At 42.1% G+C, this 24,975-nt stretch overlaps 1 protein-coding gene and 1 long non-coding RNA gene across 2 annotated transcripts; both read left to right on the top strand.

The window, feature by feature from the left end:
* Window positions 1-1,743: 1,743 nt before the first annotated feature.
* On the top strand, window positions 1,744-17,846 carry LOC121538038 (PAN2-PAN3 deadenylation complex catalytic subunit PAN2-like). Its single transcript, XM_041845777.2, has 25 exons — window positions 1,744-1,860; window positions 2,397-2,691; window positions 2,876-3,045; window positions 3,300-3,420; window positions 3,574-3,651; window positions 3,779-4,049; window positions 4,151-4,496; window positions 4,736-4,832; window positions 5,011-5,133; window positions 5,305-5,424; window positions 5,583-5,711; window positions 5,993-6,192; window positions 7,847-7,995; window positions 8,100-8,206; window positions 8,295-8,393; window positions 8,928-9,013; window positions 9,378-9,519; window positions 9,723-9,860; window positions 14,959-15,018; window positions 15,136-15,226; window positions 15,517-15,674; window positions 15,972-16,115; window positions 16,311-16,490; window positions 16,795-16,888; window positions 17,018-17,846. Exons 2-25 carry the CDS (start codon window positions 2,410-2,412, stop codon window positions 17,242-17,244), a joined length of 3,612 nt encoding a protein of 1,203 aa, XP_041701711.2. The 5' UTR covers window positions 1,744-1,860; window positions 2,397-2,409; the 3' UTR covers window positions 17,245-17,846.
* Window positions 17,847-20,188: 2,342 nt separating this feature from the next.
* LOC121538041 lies at window positions 20,189-22,147 on the top strand. The gene is made up of 3 exons (XR_005995170.2): window positions 20,189-20,283; window positions 21,662-21,708; window positions 22,018-22,147. It is a non-coding gene; the product is annotated as an uncharacterized LOC121538041 (long non-coding RNA).
* The last annotated feature ends 2,828 nt before the right edge of the window (window positions 22,148-24,975 follow it).

The following is a 24,975-nucleotide window of genomic DNA, read 5'->3' as shown; positions in this document are numbered from 1 at the left end:
CCTTCTTTTTCAAGACCTCTGTAATCCGCCCTGGCATGCTGTCAATTAACTTCTGGGCCACATCCTGACTGATGGCAGCCCATTCTTGCATAATCAATGCTTGGAGTTTGTCAGAATTTGTGGGTTTTTGTTTGTCCACCCACCTCTTGAGGATCGATCACAAGTTCTCAATGGGATTAAGGTCTGGGGAGTTTCCTGGCCATGGACCCAAAATGTCGATGTTTTGTTCCCAGAGCCACTTAGTTATCACTTTTGCCTTATGGCAAGGTGCTCCATCATGCTGGAAAAGGCATTGGTTGTCACCAAACTGTTCTTGGATGGTTGGGAGAAGTTGCTCTCGGAGGATGTGTTGGTACCATTCTTTATTCATGGCTGTGTTCTTAGGCAAAATTGTGAGTGAGCCCACTCCCTTGGCTGAGAAGCAACTCCACACACGAATGGTCTCAGGATGCTTTACTGTTGGCATGACACAGGACTGATGGTAGCGCTCACCTTGTCTTCTCCGGACAAAGTGTTTTCCGGATGCCCCAAACAATCGGAAAGGGGATTAATCAGAGAAAATGACTTTACCCCAGTCCTCAGCAGTCCAATCCCTGTACCTTTTGCAGAATATCAGTCTGTCCCTGATGTTTTTCCTGGAGAGAAGTGGCTTCCTCGCTGCCCTTCTTGACACCAGGCCATCCTCCAAAAGTCTTTGCCTCACTGTGCATGCAGATGCACTCACACCTGCCTGCTGCCATTCCTGAGCAAGTTCTGCACTGGTGGTGCCCCGATCCCGCAGCTGAATCAACTTTAGGAGATTGTCCTGGCGCTTGCTGGACTTTCTTGGGCGCCCTGACGCCTTCTTCACAACAATTGAACCTCTCTCCTTGAAGTTCTTGATGATCCGATAAATGGTTGATTTAGGTGCAATCTTACTAGCAGCAATATCTTTGCCTGTGAAGCCCTTTTTGTGCAAAGCAATGATGACGGCACGTGTTTCCTTGCAGGTAACCATGGTTAACAGAGGAAGAACAATGATTTCAAGCTCACCCTCCTTTTAAAGCTTCCAGTCTGTTATTCTAACTCAATCAGCATGACAGAGTGATCTCCAGCCTTGTCCTCGTCAACACTCTCACCTGTGTTAACGAGAGAATCACTGACATGATGGCAGATGGTCCTTTTGTGGCAGGGCTGAAATGCAGTGGAAATGTTTTGGGGGGATTAAGTTAATTTTCATGGCAAAGAGGGACTTTGCAATTAATTGCAATTCATCTTATCACTCTTCATGACATTCTGGAGTATATGCAAGTTGCCATCATCAAAACTGAGGCAGCAGACTTTGTGAAAATTAGTATTTGTGTCATTCTCAAAACTTTTGACAACGACTGTACACTTGTATGGTGAAGCCAATGCATGAATATGCATGATCAAAACAAAAAATTGGTTGATCATTAAACTCCCAAAATACCAACACTTGCCATCAGGCCTGTAATACAATACAATATGTTCTGATTCCCACTCAGGTTTAAATTATACATTTAACCAAGGTTAGATTTGGCCTAGGCATGGCATATGCTTGACAACAAAAATTATAATAAAACATTCAATTGTATAAGCCTACTCTACAGGCAAAGAGGTGAGAGAGTTCATTAATTTACTTTGAATTTTAAAATTAACATCACTTTACCGGCAATCTACCGGCATATGCCGGTTGGCTCTAAATTTAGTCGTTTCGTGAATAGTACACTATTTGCTCCGGAAGTACTTGGTTGTTCTTATCATGAATGAAACTATCATGGATCCAGTGAAGTCTACATAACAAAATTATAATCTGAGATTGAGAAGCTATTTGGGGCACAGTGTACATATATACATTTGGTAAACGTTTGATTTATTAATTTCCATTGATTTTAAGAATATGATTCTTATTAGGAGTTGTAGCCAAGCTGTAGCTAGCAATTTAGTTAGCTAGCTAGCAAGTTAGCTGACAACTAATGCTTACTAGCTAGTTAGCTAGACAACATTTGCTTGAAAACCGCACTTGCTGGACCTATACAGCTAGCTAGCTAACTAGTTTGTCCTCTTTTCATTGCATTAGAATAGAATGAACACTGTACTATTGCAATCCAATCCTAACGTTAGCTCACGAATCCAGCAGACCAACAACAATAGCCCTGACGACCTACCTATTATGGTTAGTGAGTGTAGGTTTAACTAGCTAGCTAGCGAACTAGGATGTGACCGACAGGCATACTGACAGGGCCAGTTTAGCTGTTACACCAAGAGGCCACTGGTGTTGTAATGAGGATGCTACCAAAGATAATTCATAACCTATCGCTAACTGGCTGATACAGTCAGTCTAAAAGCCAAGATGCAAGCCTATTTGAACAACATGCACCCATTTTATTTTGTAGGTCAGCTGTCCTCATGATGAACTTTGATGGTCTGGACCCAGGGATGGGTGAATACGCACCGGCCCTCCATGGGAGTCTAGAGGCAGGTATGGAGCCCTCAATGGACCCACGGCTCAATCCGGGTTTGTTGCAAGGTGTAGAGCTCAATCCAGATGGTCTTAACGTGGCCGTACCCGAGCACATGATGGAGGGGATGTTCTCTGAACTCCACAGTGTGCATGCAGAAGTAGGCGTTCCTGTCACAGCAACTCACTTTGACCTGCAAGAGGAGCTGCTCTGGATGGGAAACCACAGGGTAAGATTCAAATTATTATGCCAGAAAATAGGGTATTACTGGTACTTGGAACATGAAGTGCGTCCACAAATGTTTTTGTACACTTTGGTTTCAGTTGCCACTTTTTATGTAAATTTGCAATATGGGCTATTCAGGAACAATTTTCTACGATACAAACTTGTTTCCCCACTCTCTTTGTCCATAGGGGCATGGAATGTCCTTCTTTGGTCCGACAATGGGCCGCTACTCTTCTTTCCAGGCACACTCAACTGATGACATTCGTCAGATTCAGAGCATGGAGACTGGGGTTCTGTTTCTCTCTAAGAGTAATCTCAAGTGCCAAACTCGTGGAGGCCTGGTCATGTTCGACTACCCGTGAGTTGCATTCAAATGCTAATTCACATTGTGGTTTTCTTACTGATTTAGTTGGGGGGAAAAAACATTTATGTTATAATACGAACCATACACCCATGTTTACTTAGGTTCAAAGGTGGGTGCTGAAAGCATGCTTGCAAAAATCAACATTTAGTTGAAACATCATGTTATAGTTTCAAATCAGTTTGGATGTGCATCTTGAATACCGTACAGTATAATGTAATTGTCTTAATTAATTAATGTGTGCATTTCAGAATGGAGGAGGGAGCTGACATGCATAGTCTGCTTATGACAGAAAACAACACAATGCTCATGGGTGGACTACAGAACTATGTGCTTGAATTTGACCTTAATACTGTGCAGCAGACACAAAAGGTATTGCATGACACCAGCATGTGAAAAAATAGGCCTAACTCTAAAGATGCAATAAATAATTTAGCCTGTATTTTTGGCCTACAGGCTCTTGCAAATAAGTGATTGAATAGGTGAATAATTGTACATATTGTGATCTTTCCTTCCTATGCCTAGTTTACAGTCGAGGCTCCAGGGGTAGCTATCATGCGGCAGTCCAATCGTTTCTTATTCTGTGGGAACACATCTGGGAAGGTAAGGACAACAAGAAAGGCTCAAGGCCACCCATGTTTCTCAGTGTTTGGAAGATGTTATTATTATTTATTTTTTACATCCTTAACCATTCGTATATATCTCACCATCTTGCCTTCCACACAACCAGGTGTCCCTTTGTGACCTGCGCACCTTTAAGCTAGAACATGAGTTTGATGCCTTCTCCGGTAGCCTGTCAGACTTTGATGTCCATGGCAACCTCCTGGCTGCGTGTGGGTTCTCCAGTCGAGGAATGAACGGACTAGCGTGTGACCGCTTCCTCATGGTGTTTGACCTGCGCATGATGCGCGCTGTGACACCACTCCAGGTGCATGTGGACCCTCTCTTCTTGCGCTTCATCCCTACGTACACATCCCGCCTGGCCATCATCTCACAGACAGGTATTGATCAAATGGGGAATGTGTTTGTTGTGCAGCCTGCTAACTGTATTTATCAGAGAATGCAGAAAAAAAGACTGCCTTTCTTTTCCCTCCATCCCCAGGACAGTGTCAGTTCTGTGAACCCACTGGGCTAGCCAACCTGGCTGATGTCTTCCATGTCAACACCGTGGGCCAGTTGCTCATGAGCTTCGACGTGTCCTCCAGCAAGCAGGCTTTGGCCTTTGGGGACTCTGGGGGAGGTGTGCACCTTTGGTCAGACGCCCCAGAGGTCTCCTACAACGGTTATTCAAGGGAGACCGAATTTGCTCTGCCCTGTCTGGTGGACTCCTTGCCTCAGCTGGACTGGAGCCATGACCTGTTGCCCTTGTCCCTCATCCCCATGCCCTTTAATAGCTCAGAGCCACTACTGTCAGACTGGGTCACCACACAGGCCACTCCCAGCCCTAGGTAGGTAACAAATAGTTTAAGACTAGATTTGTGACCTTTTGGGGACTTTAATCTGCTGAAGTAGGCTATGTGGTGAATTCACTGCATCTTGAGGTGGGGTAACGCCAACCCCTCCCCAAAAGTCCCCTTCACAAGGAAGGCAGTGCTCTCTGGCTCTTGATAGATGTATTGTCTTGTGCCCGAAGGATGACTAAGTTAATGTAAGAATCCAAATATTTCTCAACTTCTTCTCTCTCCAGACGAGCACCCCTAGTGGACCCAGAGATCCTGCGCACGATGAAGACTGTAGGGTTCATTGGTTACGCCCCCAATCCTCGCACCCGTCCCCGGAACCAGGTACGTCAATCATCCACAAATTCAATGTCTTTTTTACATTAGAAGCAGTGGGTTTTCGTCTATTTTAGAGAGGTTCAGTCCAGGCAGCGTTATCCAGGAAGAGTTAGATACTGAACTATGCTTGGCTTGTATAGACATCCTCTCCTGGTGACCCAATGTCCTGTTTGCTGTGTTTCAGGTTCCTTACAAGATCAAGGAGGTGGAGCTGGACTATGACAACTACAATCAGGGGGTTCCTGAGTCTCCTATTGGTCGAGATGAAGAACCACACCTCTACATGGTGCCCAAAAAATACAGGAAGGTGTGTCCCTTTACTTATTACATTTGTTATCTACCTGTATATGTGAAATGTGTAGTTTTTAATAGTATGGATATGTGTTATGAGCACATGTATGGTTCAATGTGGGTGTTGAGGTTAGCTTGTTGTGTCAATGATAAGAGCTTACATCTTTGATTGTTTTGTGCCCATCAGGTCACCATTAAATACTCCAAACTTGGGCTGGAAGACTTTGACTTCAAACATTACAACAGGACCCTGTTTGCTGGCCTGGAACCTCACATTCCCAATGCTTACTGTAACTGCATGATCCAGGTGAGAATCGGAAATGAGTGGTGTTCATTTATATACCGTAAATATACCAAGGTTGATTTATCCATGTTTATTCGTTAATTATTTGTTCCCATTTACAAATAACATTTTTGTTGGATTATTTGAGTGAGTATTTTCCCCCTGTGTGTCTGATTGGTTAGGTGTTGTATTTCCTGGAGCCAATCCGCTGCCTGGTCCAGAACCACCTGTGTCAGAAGGAGTTCTGTCTGGCGTGTGAGCTGGGCTTCCTCTTCCACATGCTGGATCTGTCACGAGGAGACCCCTGTCAGGTAGCCACCAATAGCCATGACACATCTCACACTCTGTCCTATGGCCTATCTTTCTATCCCTACAAAATAACATATTCTTTGCTAAATGTAGTAGTGTGCTTATGTAACAGAGTTGTAATAAAGACAGTTTGATGGAGTTGTAATAGAGTGGTAATAAAGCACTGTAATAATGTGTTTATGTATGGACTGAACTGACTGACCATAGACTGACCATAATTAAACTGTCCTGCTGCCTACTCCCATTGCCATTCACTCATTGCTACCACTGTCCCCTCTCAAAGGCCAGTAATTTCCTCCGAGCTTTCCGAACTATCCCGGAGGCGTCTGCCCTGGGTCTGATCCTGGCTGACTCTGATGAGCAGACGGGGAAGGCCAGGCTGGGCCGTCTCATCCAGAGCTGGAACCGTTTCATCCTCACCCAGCTCCACCAGGAGACGCAGGAGCAGGAGGGGCCACAGGCCTACCGAGGAGCCAGCAGCAGGTGACACTGACAATTTGTACACATTTTACTGCACCTTTTAACTTTTGTTTAAAAGAAATGACACCCAAGCAATCAAAAAACCAACAGATATTCTTTAAAATGATGTGCGTTTCTTACACTATCAATGATAGGAAGTACAGTGCCTTGCAAAAGTATTCATCCCCCTTGCCGTTTTTCCTATTCTGTTGCATTACAACCTGTAATATAAATTGATTTTTATTTGGATTTCATGTAATGGACATACACAAAATAGTCCAAATTGATGAAGTGAAATGAAAAAAATAACTTGTTTCCAAAAATTCTAAAAAATAAATAACGGAAAAGTGGTGTGTGCATATGTATTCACCCCCTTTGCTATGAAGCCCCTAAATAAGATCTGGTGCAACCAATTACCTTCAGAAGTCACATAATTAGTTAAATAAAGTCCACCTGTGTGCAATCTAAGTGTCACATGATCTCAGTATATATACACCTGTTCTGAAAGGCCCCAGAGTCTGCAACACCACTAAGCAAGTGGCACCACCAAGAAAGCGGCACCATGAAGACCAAGGAGCTCTCCAAACAGGTCAGGGACAAAGTTGGTTGTGGAGAAGTACAGATCAGGGTTGGGTTATAAAAAAATATCTGAAACTTTGAACATCCCACGGAGCACCATTAAATCCATTATTAAAGAATATGGCACCACAATAAACCTGCCAAGAAAGGGCCGCCCACCAAAACTCACGGACCAGGCAAGGAGGGCATTAATCAGAGAGGCAACAAAGAGACCAAAGATAACCCTGAAGGAGCTGCAAAGCTCCACAGCGGAGATTGGAGTATCTGTCCATAGGACCACTTTAAGCCGTACACTCCACAGAGCTGGGCTTTACTGAAGAGTGGCCAGAAAAAAGCCATTGGTTAAAGAAAAAAATAAGCAAACACGTTTGGTGTTTGCCAAAAGCCATGTGGGAGACTCCCCAAACATATGGAAGAAGGTACTCTGGTCAGATGAGACTAAAATTGAGCTTTTTGGCCATCAAGGAAAATGTCTGGCGCAAACCCAACAACTCTCATCACCCCGAGAACACCATCACCACAGTGAAGCATGGTGGTGGCAGCTTCATGCTGTGGGGATGTTTTTAATTGGCAGCGACTGGGAAACTGGTCAGAATTGAAGGAATGATGGATGGCGCTAAATACAGGGAAATTCTTGAGAGAAACCTGTTTCAGTCTTCCAGAGATTTGAGACTGGCTGGAGCTGTTTTGCCTTGAAGAATGGGCAAAAATCCCAGTGGCTAGATGTGCCAAGCTTATAGAGACATACCCCAAGAGACTTGCAGCTGTAATTGCTGCAAAAGGTGGCTCTACAAAGTATTGACTTTGGGGGGATGACTAGTTATGCACGTTCAAGTTTTTGTTTGTTTCACCCCAAAAAATATTGGTAGGCATGATGTGTAAATCAAATGATACAAACACCCCCAAAATAAATTTTAATTCCAGGTTGTAAGGCAACAAAATAGGAAAAATGCCAAGGGGGGTGAATACTTTTGCAAGCCACTGTAAATCAGCTTGTGGATCACTAAACATTTCTTTAGTGTATACTAGAGCATCTGCTGTGTTTAGTGATGACTTTGGCTTGATTATTTTTCTCTTTTTGATGCTTTGTTTGTTCCAGTGCTCTGGGCTCCTCAGGAGAGTCTGTGATCGGAAGGCAGTTTGGGTGTGAGGTTGAGAACAGCAGCCTGTGTCGCTGTGGAAAGGAGACAGTACGCTCCTCTCTCACCTTGCTCTTCACCATGCACTACCCTGAGCAGAACTCACTTGGTAAGTTTTCCCCAAATTATCTTTACTCTGCCAGCATTTGACTAGTATCATTGTTATTTGGATTTATTGATCATATATTGGTGTTTTAAATCATATTCTGTTAGTTAAGACGATAAAGGAGTACGACTTTGCTGAGATCCTGAAGAAAAGTATATGTCTGGAGCAGAGTACGCAGGCGTGGTGCGAGAACTGTGAAAAGTATCAGCCCACAGTAAGTGACCCTTTAAAAAAAATGTGTTGTTTATTTGTTGTTTGAGTCGATTCTTTAATGTGTTTTTCCTCTATCCATCTATCTCTAGGTGCAGACACGGAACATCCGCTGCCTTCCTGATGTACTGGTCATTAATTGTGAGGTGAACAGTGTCAAAGAGGCTGAGTTCTGGAAGGCTCAGGCAGAGGTGAGCCCCGAATTCCAATCCAAATCAAACTCTTCAGGGTAATATCATGATCAGTCAGTTCAACCGCTTGAGTATTTCCTCCTACAATGGCAAATCGAGAGCTTGGGACTATAAGGTTCTATCTGCATTTTTGTCATTGACATAGCCTTGTACTGTTCAATGTTTTCTATCTATATAGTACTCTAAATATCCCAATTCATGTTGTTAAGTTCAAAAGAATACAAGATAAAAATTGCTGACACCATTCAAACCAATGAGAGTTCGGAACTTTAAAGCCAATTGTCTCAGAATCATCTTTTTGCAGATATAACTTTTATATTCTTAAGCTCTTGAAATGCTGAATACAGACTGCTATTGATATTTACAATGACATGATGGCCATCTATTTGATTCAGATATTAGCTATAGTAGCACATTAGAGATTTAGTACTTCAATTAGAACTCTTATCCCAATGATGTTGGTTGTGTTTCCAGTGTCAATAATATTTTGGTACAAAGTTATTAGAATGAATCAACCTGTTCCTCTCTCCACAGTACGCTTTCATTAAGGCCAAGAAGAAAGAGGAAATGGAACCCCCTAAGCCCAAAGAACCTCCACAACCACCTGAGTGGTGCTTAGAGTAAGGATGATAAAAAATAACTATAAATATTTGGCTAGTGACAGTTCATACACTCATGGAAATATTGATGGGAAAGCTTGTTAAAACAATGAGCTGACATTTTGTTTTTGAACTGTTACCCTGCATCGGGGTTAGGGTCAATTCTATGCCTATTCTATGGGCGGCTATATCTATGGGTGAGTAGTTGAAAAATCTGTCTGTGCCCTTGAGCAGGGCACTTAACCCTAATTGCTCCTGTAAGTCACTCTGTATAAGAGCGTCTGCTAAATGACTAAAATGTAATGTAAATGTAATGTCAATTCAGGAAGTAAACTGAAATTCAAATTTTCCTCATTGCATTTTTTATTACCTCCATGTTGTTTAGGGAGGAGCTGGTCAATACAGAGGGCCTGACCTTTGACACCAGAGTGGAGGACCTACGTCACGTCTGGATCCCTCTCACTCTGAAGATGTCCATCAGCAAAAGCCAGGGCCTAGAGATCAGCAGCTGGCCAGAGGCCGAGGAGGTGAAAGACACAGAACAGCCAATAACTACTTATACTTCACATTCATAGGCTCACTCACCAAATCATTTTTCAAGACTTCCATGATTTTTCCATTTTGCTCCTTGTTTTTGTTTTGCCGTACTGGTTTCATAGTTTAATAGAATGATATGTATTAGTATGTCTGTTGTTGAAATGAAATGACAACACTTTTATCAACCTTTTAGCTGAGCTCCACTGAGGAGGCTGAAGGAGCGTCTCTCTATGACTTGGTGGTTACTGTGCCTCATGTACTGGACGCTCGCACCGGGGGCAACCTGGTAGCACACATCAAAGTGGGAGAGACATATCACATCAGAAAAGAGGTGAGTGGATGGATAGATCTGTTATAGACAAAGTAAGGACATCAACGGAAAGAAAGAAATGATCTCACTACAATACATTTTAATAGAAAGTTAGCCAAATTAGATAAGATTTTGCTACCATGGAAAGGACATCACCTGTCTGTCTGTGGAAAAATCGGCCTGATTAATTCTTTAGCCATATCCCAGTTTACCTATTTACTTATGGCCCTGCCTATACCTAATGACTTGTTTTTTAAATTATATGAGCAAAAAATACAGTGGGGAAAAAAAGTATTTAGTCAGCCACCAATTGTGCAAGTTCTCCCACTTAAAAAGATGAGAGAGGCCTGTAATTCTCATCATAGGTACACGTCAACTATGACAGACAAATTGAGGAAAAAAATTCCAGAAAATCACATTGTAGGATTTTTAATGAATTTATTAGCAAATTATGGTGGAAAATAAGTATTTGGTCACCTACAAACAAGCAAGATTTCTGGCTCTCACAGACCTGTAACTTCTTCTTTAAGAGGCTCCTCTGTCCTCCACTCTTTACCTGTATTAATGGCACCTGTTTGAACTTGTTATCAGTATAAAATACACCTGTCCACAACCTCAAACAGTCACACTCCAAACTCCACTATGGCCAAGACCAAAGAGCTGTCAAAGGACACCAGAAACTAAATTGTAGACCTGCACCAGGCTTATTAGGAAATGGAAGACATACAAGACCACTGATAATCTCCCTCGATCTGGGGCTCCACGCAAGATCTCACCCCGTGGGGTCAAAATGATCACAAGAACGGTGAGCAAAAATCCCAGAACCACAGTGAATGACCTGCAGAGAGCTGGGACCAAAGTAACAAAGCCTACCATCAGTAACACACTACGCCGCCAGGGACTCAAATCCTGCAGTGCCAGACGTGTCCCCCTGCTTAAGCCAGTACATGTCCAGGCCCGTCTGAAGTTTGCTAGAGTGCATTTGGATGATCCAGAAGAGGATTGGGAGAATGTCATATGGTCAGATGAAACCAAAATAGAACTTTTTGGTAAAAACTCAACTCGTCGTGTTTGGAGGACAAAGAATGCTGAGTTGCATCCAAAGAACACCATACCTACTGTGAAGCATGGGGGTGGAAACATCATGCTTTGGGGCTGTTTTTTCTGCAAAGGGACCAGGACGACTGATCCGTGTAAAGGAAAGAATGAATGGGGCCATGTATCGTGAGATTTTGAGTGAAAACCTCCTTCCATCAGCAAGGGCATTGAAGATGAAACGTGGCTGGGTCTTTCAGCATGACAATGATCCTCAACACCCCGCCCGGGCAACGAAGGAGTGGCTTCGTAAGAAGCATTTCAAGGTCCTGGAGTGGCCTAGCCAGTCTCCAGACCTCAACCCCATAGAAAATCTTTGGAGGGAGTTGAAAGTCCGTGTTGCCCAGCGACAGCCCCAAAACATCACTGCTCTAGAGGAGATCTGCATGGAGGAATGGGCCAAAATACCAGCGACAGTGTGTGAAAACCTTGTGAAGACTTACAGAAAACGTTTGACCTGTGTCATTGCCAACAAAGGGTATAGAACAAAGTATTGAGAAACTTTTGTTATTGACCAAATACTTATTTTCCACCATAATTTGCAAATAAATTCATTAAAAATCCTACAATGTGATTTTCTGGATTTTCTTTTCTCATTTTGTCTGTCATAGTTGACGTGTACCTATGATGAAAATGACAGGCCTCTCTCATCTTTTTAAGTGGGAGAACTTGCACAATTGGTGGCTGACTAAATACTTTTTTCCCCCACTGTATTCCACTTTATTTGGAGATGCAAGCCAGACAAAATTAAACGGTACTATTTATATAATTAATATGAATTTAGAGGGCAGAAATTATTAAATATTAAAGCATTGGACCTCTCACTAAAGGCTTCAGTCATACAAAAACTATACTTAAATCTGATGTCTCACTCCGTGTTCAAGAATGGCTTTTTTTCCTTCATTCAGATTACAACCTCTCACTTTCGGTAATTCGAAAATGAAATAATCTCCAAAATATCACAATTTTTCAAACAAGCAATAGAAAGCTGGTTGCAATTTCAGTTTAATCCACCAGAAAAGACATAACAAATATTAGAACAAATATTATGGTTAAACTCAAATATACTAATTGATAAAAAAAACATTATTTTGGAAAAAGTGTTTAAAAACGGTATAATCAGGGGCCACCCGAGTGGCACAGCGGTCTAAGGCACTGCATCGCAGTGTTTCGGCATCACTACAGCCCGGGGTTCGATCCCTTGTGGCGGGCTGAGCGCCTGCAGGCTGACTTTGGTCGTCAGTTGAACGGTGTTTCCTCTGACACATTGGTGCGGCTGGCTTCTGGGTTAAGCGTGCAGGTGTTAAGAAGGCCTCTCCCGAGCCCGTTGGGGAGTTGCAGCGATGAGACAAGATCGTAATTGGATCGCAATTTGATATCACGAAACTGGGGAGAAAAAGGGGTTAAAAATACAATAAAAAACAACAACAACGTATGATCTTTGTAAATTATATCATAAATAGGACTTGTGGAGTTATCTCACACATGCAGTTAACAAAAATATATGGAAATGTCTGCGCTATCCAATATTATAACCAACTGATCGTAGCATTACCGCAAAAATTGAGGAGGCAAGTGGAAAGGGGAGAAGGTAAGGATCTTGTCTGTCGGCCCTGCATTAAAGACCAAAATTGGCTAAAGAAAATTGTGATCAATAAAAAAGTATACCCGTTTCATTTAAGGACCAAAAAATGGACAGCTGCACCATACAGGTTGGAAAATAGTTGGGAGGAGATTTTTGATGTACCGATTCCATGGCACATGGTTAATGAACTGATACACAAAACGACACCGGATCCAAAACTTAGTTTTTCAATTTAAATTATTATACAAAATTCTTGCAACCAATATAATGTTTATATATATATATATATATATATATATATATATATATATATATATATATATATATACATACATACATACATACATACATACAGTGGGGAGAACAAGTATTTGATACACTGCCGATTTTGCAGGTTTTCCTACTTACAAAGCATGTAGAGGTCTGTAATTTTTATCATAGGTACACTTCAACTGTGAGAGACGGAATCTAAAACAAAAATCCAGAAAATCACATTGGTGTCATGCAATAAAATGCTAATTAATTACTTAAAAATCATACAATGTGATTTTCTGGATTTTTGTTTTAGATTCCGTCTCTCACAGTTGAAGTGTACCTATGATTTTAAAAAAATTATAAAGAAAGAAAATATATTGTAAAAATATATATTAAAAATATTATATACAGTGGGGAGAACAAGTATTTGATACACTGCTGATTTTGCAGGTTTTCCTACTTACAAAGCATGTAGAGGTCTGTAATTTTTATCATAAGTACACTTCAACTGTGAGAGACGGAATCTAAAACAAAAATCCAGAAAATCACATTGTATGATTTTTAAGTAATTCATTTGCATTTTATTGCATGACATAAGTATTTGATACATCAGCAAAGCAGAACTTAATATTGGTACAGAAACCTTTGTTTGCAATTACAGAGATCATACGTTTCCTGTAGGTCTTGACCAGGTTTGCACACACTGCAGCAGGGATTTTGGCCCACTCCTCCATACAGACCTCCAGATCCTTCAGGTTTCGGGGCTGTCGCTGGGCAATACAGACTTTCAGCTCCCTCCAAAGATTTTCTATTGGGTTCAGGTCTGGAGACTGGCTAGGCCACTCCAGGACCTTGATATGCTTCTTACGGAGCCACCCCTTAGTTGCCCTGGCTGTGTGTTTCGGGTCGTTGTCATGCTGGAAGACCCAGCCACGACCCATCTTCAATGCTCTTACTGAGGGAAGGAGGTTGTTGGCCAAGATCTCGCGATACATGGCCCCATCCATCCTCCCCTCAATACGGTGAGTCGTCCTGTCCCCTTTGCAGAAAAGCATCCCCAAAGAATGATGTTTCCACCTCCATGCTTCACGGTTGGGATGGTGTTCTTGGGGTTTTACTCATCCTTCTTCTTCCTCCAAACACGGCGAGTGGAGTTTAGACCAAAAAGCTCTATTTTTGTCTCATCAGACCACATGACCTTCTCCCATTCCTCCTCTGGATCATCCAGATGGTCATTGGCAAACTTCAGACGGGCCTGGACATGCGCTGGCTTGAGTAGGGGAACCTTGCGTGCGCTGCAGGATTTTAATCCATGACGGCGTAGTGTGTTACTAATGCTTTTCTTTGAGACTGTGGTCCCAGCTCTCTTCAGGTCATTGACCAGGTCCTGCCGTGTAGTTCTGGGCTGATCCCTCACCTTCCTCATGATCATTGATGCCCCACAAGGTGAGATCTTCCATGGAGCCCCAGACCGAGGGTGATTGACCGTCATCTTGAACTTCTTCCATTTTCTAATAATTGCGCCAACAGTTGTTGCCTTCTCACCAAGCTGCTTGCCTATTGTCCTGTAGCCCATCCCAGCCTTGTGCAGGTCTACAATTTTATCCCTGATGTCCTTACACAGCTCTCTGGTCTTGGCCATTGTGGTGAGGTTGGAGTCTGTTTGATTGAGTGTGTGGACAGGTGTCTTTTATACAGGTAACGAGTTCAAACAGGTGCCGTTAATATAGGTAATGAGTGGAGAACAGGAGGGCTTCTTAAAGAAAAACTAACAGGTCTGTGAGAGCCGGAATTCTTACTGGTTGGTAGGTGATCAAATACTTATGTCATTTAATAAAATGCAAATGAATTACTTAAAAATCATACAATGTGATTTTCTGGATTTTTGTTTTAGATTCCGTCTCTCACAGTTGAAGTGTACCTATGATAAAAACTACTGACCTCTACATGCTTTGTAAGTAGGAAAACCTGCAAAATCGGCAGTGTATCAAATACTTGTTCTCCCCACTGTATATTTACAAAAAAAATATATATATGGAGGATTGGAAATTATGCAGACAATTACATTGATAAAAGCCACAATCTATCTGCAATATATTTTTAAAAATTAAAGCCTATATGTGCTAATAATAATATTTAGAAAACTATTTGACTAACTTATTTTTGTTCATGTTGCGGTTTAAGGGGGTAACACATCAGCAGTGGTATCTATTCAATGACTTCCTGATTGAGCCAATTGACAAGGTAATCTTTGGTTACTCACTGAATCAACACATCAAATATCTTATCAATAAATGATCTCTTATCAATTCTTCAAATATAACAATGTGTTTGTATTTTGTTTTTGTTCATGTGTCTCAGGCTGAAGCAGCACAGTTTGATGTGAACTGGAAGCTGCCTGCCATCCTGTATTACGCCAAGAGAAACTACCACTCCAAATACGACCTACGCAGTAAGCCATCCACTCATTGTCAGTTAGTTTCTTCATTTAGCTGATCAGGGTCAACATGACCATGGATTGTAGTATACATTATACATACAGGATTTCATTTAAATCATATAAAATAAATAAATAAGGTAATTTCAGCAGTAGATATTTGCTTTAGTGCATGCCGCTCCACAACATAACCTTGACCTCCTCTGTGAAGATGAGGGATGGTTGTGGTACTGTGTATGACTGCACTCATTACCTGTTTAAGAACATCCCCACCCCAACACTTGATGCCTGTCTGTCTTCCCCAGTTAAGAATCCCATCGAGGCCAGTGTGCTGCTGACAGAGGCGTCACTGGCGCGGAAGCAGAGGAAGAGCCATGCCACTTTCATCCCCCTCATGGTCAGTGAGATGCCCCAGGCTGGAGATCTCGTGGGACTGGACGCCGAGTTTGTCACCCTCAACCAGGTCAGTCTGGCAGAAGTGTGATTGCTAGGTTTTGAGTATAAGTCAGACTATGCTAGGTCAACAATGTATCTGGGTAGAAGGTTCCTTTAGGTACTGATCCTGGATCAGTTTTTCCTACCCAGATCCTAACCTTAACCATTAAACAGGTGTATAATAGGGGCAGCTTCACCCTAGCAACATAGCAATGAGGATAATAATTAACAACAACAGTGATACATCAGGGAGCTCTGCTTGGAGATCCATGGTTTAAATTCCCCCTTATGGACCAGATCCATGTCTTTATCTGTGTTTATATAGGAGGAGGCAGAGCTACGCAGCGACGGCACCAAGTCCACCATTAAGCCCAGTCAGATGTCTGTGGCACGGATCACCTGCGTGCGTGGTCAGGGTCCCAACGAAGGAGTACCGTTCATCGATGACTACATCTCTACTCAGGAGCAGGTAATGCAGCCCCTCTCGCACTGGCAATAATAATGACTACTTTAACAGGATGGATGGATGTTCAGATAATTATTGTTATGCAGTAAAATCTGATGTTGTATAACCACAAACAAGACAGCTTCCTAACAAAGTGACCTACATTTAACTCATCTTAGTTCTTAAAGTGTATTCTTCCTCACTGTTTTGCTGGTGCAGGTGGTGGACTATCTGACCCAGTACTCCGGCATCAAACCAGGGGACCTGGATGCTAAGATTTCCTCCAAGCACTTGACCACTCTAAAGTCAACTTACCTGAAGCTGCGCTTCCTCATTGACACCGGAGTGCGCTTTGTTGGCCATGGTTTACAGAAGGACTTCCGGGTTATAAATTTGCTGGTAAGTTTGTATACTTAATATACCTGATTTTTAAATGGAACCAATTTTATCTGTGCTTCTATACCCCTGGCCTCAGTTTTAGTAAAGATTATGGGCCGGTTTCCCAGAGACAGATCAAGCCTAGTCCTGGACTAAAAAGCATGCTCAATGGAGAATCTCCTTTGAAATTGCTTTTTAGTCCAGGACTAGTCTTTATCTGTGTCCAGGAAACCATCCCTATAGGTTAGCTAGATTAACAGTAGACAGGGTAATTTCAATGGAGGGAGTGTGGGAGCTCATCTCTGTTTTGATGTACCTTGCTCAGGTGCTGAAGGATCAGGTTGTTGACACAGTCTACCTGTTCCATATGCCTCGTAAGAGGATGATCTCTCTGCGCTTCCTCGCCTGGTACTTTCTGGGTAAGAGCTTATACTCCTCAACCACTGTTTTGCTCATATAGAAATGACTACTTAGTCTGCCATTTTCCAAATTCATCCATGTAACATCCAAATTGTGTGAAATGGCAAAACTGCTACTTGCTTCTCCAGACCTTAACATCCAGGGTGAGACCCATGACAGTATCGAGGATGCACGCACTGCCCTTGCTCTGTACAGGAAGTACCTGGAACTGAGTCGTGGAGGAGGGAATGACGAAGTCCGCAAAGTTCTGAAGGGTCTCTATGAGAAAGGCCGCAAGCTAGACTGGAAAGTCCCTGACTGTGACACAGGAGATGGTCAAGGTAGCCCAAAAAGTACGAAACTGGCATTGCATTAGAGGGTGTAATGTTGGTGGGATCTGGATATTATTGGGGCTAACTAAACTTTATTTTTATTAGCAGTATACGGGATCTATCAATCCACGTTGATTGAATGTAGTCCCCTCCCACAGGCACAGACTTCCCCCCAGTGATGGGACTGTGAAGCGTGCCTGAAGACATTCCTGCCAAACTGATTTAATCATGGTGTTTAATCATTTCAATCAGCCTTTTCATTTATATTGTTAAAACCAGTACTCACGAGGTATTGACTCCCATAAAGTATGAAACTGAATTAGTCATCGACAAGAGCAGAATGCTGAAAGAGGTTGTGTCAGTGTCCCAACTTTCCACATAATATTGCTTGCCTGTACAGTACCCTGATCAGACTCAGCCATTTACATTATTTGAAAAAGGACTGAACAGTTGTGATCTTCTCCAAAACAGAACTCAAAACAATTTCTGCTTTCATTTTGTATTTTTCATTAGATTTCTAAAGAGTGTTTGTCATTAAGCTGTACGTTATGCTGCTTACATGGGCAAAGAATGTTAAAAATGTGATGAACTTTTTATAGTGATGTTTTTTTGGGCCTGTAATAAAAGCTTAATACAGTACAGTGAATTGTCTATTCATATTCATATTTTCTTCCAAATTCACATTTTATGATGAAGTGGGAGATATACATTTTGCTTAAAGCTAGAATCCTTAGTTGCTACATCCACTTATACATTAATTATATATACCCATTGATTCTTGAACAATATATAAATATGCCTCATGAACTTAGTTCAACTGTCATACCCCATCAGAACCCAAAATATAAGGGTGTTTTACTCCAATGTTTGTAAACAATGTAAATGTAAACAAACAATATATAGCCTCCAAACATGGTTAAACAATTATTTTGATATCATGGATGAGTCCTTGCATCCACAGCCCTGTCTATGAATTTGAGAGTGGTTACAGTTCTCCAGGCTCATTGCTTTTTACCAAAACAGAGGCTTGCTTTTTACCAAAACAGAGGCGGGGTGACACATTTTTAACTTTGAGGTATATTTATCCCATGTATTGTACAGTTGTGGTCAAAAGTTTTGAGAATTACACAAATATTAATTTTCACAAAGTCTGCTGCCTCAGCTTTTATTGTTCTTCCTCTGTTAACCATGGTTACCTGCAAGGAAACACGTGCCGTCATCATTGCTTTGCACAAAAAGGGCTTCACAGGCAAGGATATTGCTGCTAGTAAGATTGCACCTAAATCAACCATTTATCAGATCATCAAGAACTTCAAGGAGAGAGGTTCAATTGTTGTGAAGAAGGCTTCAGGACGCCCAAGAAAGTCCAGCAAGCGCTAGGACCGTCTCCTAAAGTTGATTCAGCTGCGGGATCGGGGCACCACCAGTGCAGAGCTTGCTCAGGAATGGCAGCAGGCAGGTGTGAGTGCATCTGCACGCACAGTGAGGTGAAGGCTTTTGGAGGATGGCCTGGTGTCAAGAAGGGCAGCGAGGAAGCCACTTCTCTCCAGGAAAAACATCAGGGACAGACTGATGTTCTGCAAAAGATACAGGGATTGGATTGCTGAGGACTGGGGTAAAGTCATTTTCTCTGATGAATCCCCATTCCGATTGTTTGGGGCATCCGGAAAAAAGCTTGTCCGGAGAAGACAAGGTGAGCGCTACCATGTCCTGTGTCATGCCAAAGGTAAAGCATCCTGAGATCATTCATGTGTGGGGTTGCTTCTCAGCCAAGGGAGTGGGCTCACTCACAATTTTGCCTAAGAACACAGCCATGAATAAAGAATGGTACCAACACATCCTCCAAGAGCAACTTCTCCCAACCATCCAAGAACAGTTTGGTAACGAACAATGCCTTTTCCAGCATGATGGAGCACCTTGCCATAAGGCAAAAGTGATAACTGAGTGGCTCAGGGAACAAAACATCGACATTTTGGGTCCATGGCCAGGAAACTCCCCAGACATTGATCCCATTGAGAACTTGTGGTCAATCCTCAAGAGGCGGGTGGACAAACAAAACCCCACAAATTCTGACAAACTCCAAGCATTGATTATGCAAGAATGGGCTGCCATCAGTCAGGATGTGGCCCAGAAGTTAATTGACAGCATGCCAGGGCGGATTGCAGAGGTATTGAAAAAGAAGGGTCAACACTGCAAATATTGACTCTTTGCATAAACTTAACGTAATTGTCAATAAAAGCCTTTGACACTTATGGAATGCTTGTAATTATACTTCAGTATACCATAGTAACATCTGACAAAAATATCTAAAAACACTGAAGCAGCAAACTTTGTGAAGACCAATACTTGTGTCATTCTCAAAACTTTTGACCACGACTGTAGTGCGACAGTGTGTGACGGCACATGTTTATAGCACCCTCTGCTGACCATACTTGGAAATGTTTGCTTCTGTAATTCCAGGTGAGACAGGTGTATTAATTAATCTTGAATGGGTCAACGCGGGCTACTTCCAAACTGCTTGTCTGACCATAATAAACCATTTAAAAGTTGTCCTGCAACAGAAACTCTTTCTTGGCCTCATTTTGCGATGTCCAATACGTTTTTGTTAGCTAGCCTACATGTGTGCAGGAACAACAGGAGGTAGGCTATTTACTTTTGCAGCTTTTGAGACTGTTTTTCTGGAGCAAGTAAAACATATAATTTTGTTGGTGAACACTGCACAGAGTTACCATTTTAAGGAGTTGACACTGGATGCGCGTATTTGTAAATGTGGTTATGGATTTGAATTAGGCCTAAAACGTGCTATTTGGGTTATTGGAAAGGATCCTGAGATCACGACCACCCGACGTTTCATCAGCCGGGCGCGCCAAAGCGTGCTAATACGTCATCCGTGTCTCTATTGTGACATAGGCGATTAAGTGGTTTTCAAAGTCAGGCAAGGGCTAATCATATGGTCATTATTTTCTGCAAGACAGGCCAGGAGGCAGTCGATTAGTAGACATCTTACCAGCCAGCCATCCTACTCAGTAGGCCTCAGATCATACCCCGCCATCTCGACAATAATGATCGGACAGAAGAACAAAGTAAATCCTGTTTTTCTCTACTCTAGCATAGCCCATTGCCAAATATCCAGTCCATAATAATGTCAATGGACTTTTAGCCTGCAATCAATGTAATCTTAATCGGCCTATTAATGTTTTAGGATACATTTAGCAGATGTCCTTATTTAGCCGCATACAGACAGTCCGCGAAAACGCTGCTGCCTCCATTTGTTTCCAAGTGAAAATGTGTTTCTCAAGCCGCTGAGAAAAATTACCAGCGCGTGCGGCGGTGGTTGTGGTCGGTAGCTAGGCACGCCTTCGATGCGGATGGGTGGGAAGAAAATCTGCCGCTGGCTTTACATAGAAACCAATTGATGCGGCTGCGTTTTCTTTCGCTGTGTGTAGGCCATTGCATGCTCACATTAGAAAAGCAGTGCTAGTTAGAAGCTTACCAAAAAATGGTTATTAATTTGTCCCTGTAGGAGAACCCTTTGGATAACCTTTTATAAAGGTTCCTTGTATAACCATCCACAAATAGATCTAACTTAATTAGAGGGTTCTATGATTTCCCTACAGGGACAAATCAAAGAACCATAAGGGTTCTTTAATTGATATTGTTGCTGTAGGGGGAACACTTTTTGGTGCAATGTAGAACCCATTTTTTAAGACCCATAGAGGGTTCTTTGATTTTTCCCTGTAGGCCAGTGTAGGGGAACTGTTTTTCATGCTATGTAGAACCAATGTTTGAAGAACCATAAAGGTTATTTGGTTTGTCCTGGTAGAGGAACCGTTTTGGTGCTATGCAGAACCTATTTGGAAGAAACTTAAGAGGATTATTTGATCTCTACAGGGGAACCCTTTCTGGTGCTATGAAGTCAGAACCCTCTTATGAAAAGGTCTATACTGGGTTCCAAGTAGAACCAATAACGTGTTCTATCTGGAACTGTACTAGAATTGCATTATCTGATTACTATTTACATTCAGCAGTATGACTCATCCATAACTCAACTTGAGGAGGACATTTGAAATAATTTCCCAGACATTTCTCCAACTGGTTGTATCAAAGTGACTCCAAGAAAAAGGGTTCTCTGAGTATAAATAATGCTAACCATTGCTCACTTTAAAGAACCTCTTAAGAACCCTTTTTTCTAAGATCCCATACGACACCAGGTTGAATGTCAAAACCATGACTATAAAGTAATCTCTCTGCTATGTAATAAGCATATATCCATCCCATTATGGATGTATTAGAAATCAAACTACACTCAGAAAAAAAGGCTATACCAGAAACCCAAAAGGGTTCTTCAAAGGGTTCTCCCATTGGGACAGCCGAAGAACCCTTGTGGAACCCTTTTTTCTAAGCTGTAATAGATCATTTATTTCACATATGCAATCCATTCTCTCTTCTCTTCATCTACAGCGTAATAGTTTTAGGCGTAGCAGCCATCGTGCCATCGTGCCATGCAGGTGAGATCTTGTGTGGTTGCTGTATGCTAGCATGCTTTCCATGCAGTCTGTTAACATCTGTTACAACAATGCATCATACCATTACGCCTATATTCAGCTCAGACCCAACTATACTGAAGATTCTCCATAGAGGATGCTTTTAAGTCCATGGCAGGAGAAGGCTTATTTTTTTCCGGCGCATCCCAAATGGCACCCTATTCCTTATTTAGTGCACTACTTTTGACCAGGGCCCATAGGGGAATAGGGTGCCACTTGGGACGCAAATTATTTTATTTAATAAGGGTACGGGAAATACAATTATGTTCACAGGCCATGATGACCTACCCTGAGGTGATCGTTGGGAGTGTGGAGATGACCTCTGTCAGTAGGAGAGACATCTCATCTTCGATCAGCAACAACACCCACAACCGATACTTGCTGGAGAAACAACAGAAGATAGGTTTGAAACACTTAGAAGTTGGTAGCCCTTAAGACTCGTAACCGTATACGGGTTGAAAATGGCTGATTTGGGCACTGATAAGGGCCTAAATTGGAATGCAGTGGATGTATATGCTATAAATGACGTCAGAGCTCAGGCTCTGCGCTTCACAGCTCTGTATGGGTTTTGACTGACAGCCGTTCTGAATTTGAGTACCGCACGTGACAAGAAGTTGCCCCCATCCCTCCCGCTAATTGTGCAACTTTTCCACATTTTCTGTTGTCTGAGTGAGGGAAATGCTGTAAATTAAGAGGATTCTATGTATTTTGAAAGATGAGACGTTGAGGATTATAATACATATCGCTTTGATGTTCTACAAGCAAGCCAAACACCTGTGAGTCCAAATGTGCACTTCACATTTCCATATCATAAAACTCATGTCATATACAGTGTCAACGTTTATGATCACTATGTCTGATGTACAGTTACAAGATGACATGGGGTCATACCCTGGGTTGTTCTGAACAGAATGAGCCTGTGTTTGTCTATTGTGAAGCCGATTTGCCGCGGAACACGCACCTGAATGCACGCATGACTCCTTTCTATGCGCACCAAAATTATGATTTGTTTCTCTGAATTGCCCTGTGAAAGCCTTACACTGTAAGATCGTATTTTATAACTTAGTTAGTCATTTTGGCAATAGAACAAGCTTTCAAATTATACCCACCTGACCCAGATTGCGATTTATGATGGGCCGTTTTTGGATTGCGTAAACAACAACAGTAATTGTATGATGGGTGGATGCAGGGCTGTATTCCAAACAAAACAACTACACGGGGGCCCCGTGTAGCTCAGTTGGTAGAGCATGGCGCTTGCAACGCCAGGGTTGTGGGTTATTTTCCCACGGGGGGCCAGTATAATTTTTTTTTTTTTTAATGAATGCACTCACTAACTGTAAGTCGCTCTGGATAAGAGCGTCTGCTAAATGACTAAAATGTATGTTTGCTCTAGTTCCTTTGAGCGATAAAAGTGCATTGAAATGACTTAGGAATTGAGCACACTTTGGAGAGGTGTGTGGCCACTTGGAGACACCAGTTAGTCCTTTCACTCAAACTCATTTTTTTGTCATGTTGAACCTACTCCACATTTTCCAGGAATATTCTTATCCTGTTACTGAATGTAACCAGACTACTTTCAGATTTCGTTATCAACAAATGCAGCGAAAAGTAAAGTAAATATAAAATGCACATAAAATCAGCAGTGCAATGTTTGGATTCAGTCTTGTGTCAACTGAACTGTTGTGTCCTCAACTTTGGTAAAATGTTTCCCATAATCTGCAAACTGTTCCCTTTCAAATGCTACAATGCGTATGCATATGCATTTCATATTTATTCTGTAAGAAACATTTCAATTTAGCCCTATAGGCCAAGGGTTAAATAGGCAAATTCTTAACCCTGCAGAATACCGTAATGATGGATGGTGTTGGTTCAGTTTGGGCGCTTTACACAACTATGAAACAGATTTTGTATAATAAGGAAATACTAAAGTACCAGTTTGGTAAACTGAACAAATCTATAAACGCAACATGTAAAGTGTTGGTCCCATGTTTCATGAGCTGAAATAAAAGATCCCCAGAAGCTTATTTCGCTCAAATTTTGTGCACAAATTTGTTTACATCCCTGTTCGTGAGCATTTCTCCTTTGCCAAGATAATCCATCCACCTGACAGGTGTGGCATATCAAGAAGCTGATTAAACAGCATGATCATTACACAGGTGCACCTTGTGCTGGGGACAATAAAAGGCCACTCTAAAAAGTGCAGTTTTGTCACACAACACAATGCCACAGATGTCTCAAGTTTTGAGGGAGCGTGCAATTGGCATGCTGACTGCAGGAATGTCCACCAGTGCTGTTGCCAGAGAATTGAATGTTAATTTCTCTACCATAAGCTGCCTCCAACGTCATTTTAGAGAATTTGGCAGTACGTCCAACTGGCCTCACAACCGCAGACCATGTGTAACCACCCCAGTCCAGGACCTCCACATCTGGCTTCTTCACCTGCGGGATTGTCTTAGCCCAGCCACCCAGACTGGTGAAACTGTGGGTTTGCACAACCAAAGAATTTCTGCACAAACTGTCAGAAACCGTCTCAGGGAAGCTCATCTGCATGCTCGTCGTCCTCACCAGGGTCTTGACCTGACTGCAGTTCGGCGTTGTAACCGACTTCAGTTGGCAAATGCTGACCTTCGATGGCCATTGGCACGCTGGAGAAGTGTGCTCTTCACGGATGAATCCGTGTGGGCGAGCGGTTTGCTGATGTCAGTCAACGTTGTAAACAGAGTGCCCCATGGTGGTGGTGGGGTTATGGTATGGGCAGGCATAAGCTATTGGACAACGAACACAATTGCATTTTATCGATGGCACTTGGTGGTCACACAAGATATTGACTGGTTTTCTGATCCACGTCCCTACCTTTTTTTTAAGGTGTCTGTGACCAGCAGAAGCATATCTTATTCCCAGTCATGTGAAATCCATAGATTAGGGCCTTATGAATTTATTTGAATTGACTGATTTCCTTATATGAACTGTAACTCAGTAAAACCTTTGAAATTGTTGCATGTTGCGTTTATATTTTTGTTCAGTGTAGATCAAGTACAACATACATTTCCCAATGGGAAAAAAATGGTTGAATCAACATTGTTCCACTGCATTTCAACCCAAACATTTAATGTGATGATTTGAAAATCAACATTTTTTTGTTGAATTCACGTTAGTTGACAACGCAACCAAATGTAATTCAAATCTAGACGTTGAAATGACGTCTGTGCCCGGTTGGTTGATACTTGGACT

Source organism: Coregonus clupeaformis, chromosome 24, assembly GCF_020615455.1.
Source record: "Coregonus clupeaformis isolate EN_2021a chromosome 24, ASM2061545v1, whole genome shotgun sequence".
NCBI classification, from domain to species: Eukaryota; Metazoa; Chordata; class Actinopteri; order Salmoniformes; family Salmonidae; genus Coregonus; species Coregonus clupeaformis.
Note: the sequence above shows the minus strand (reverse complement) of the source record. Positions and strands in the feature narration are given on the sequence as shown.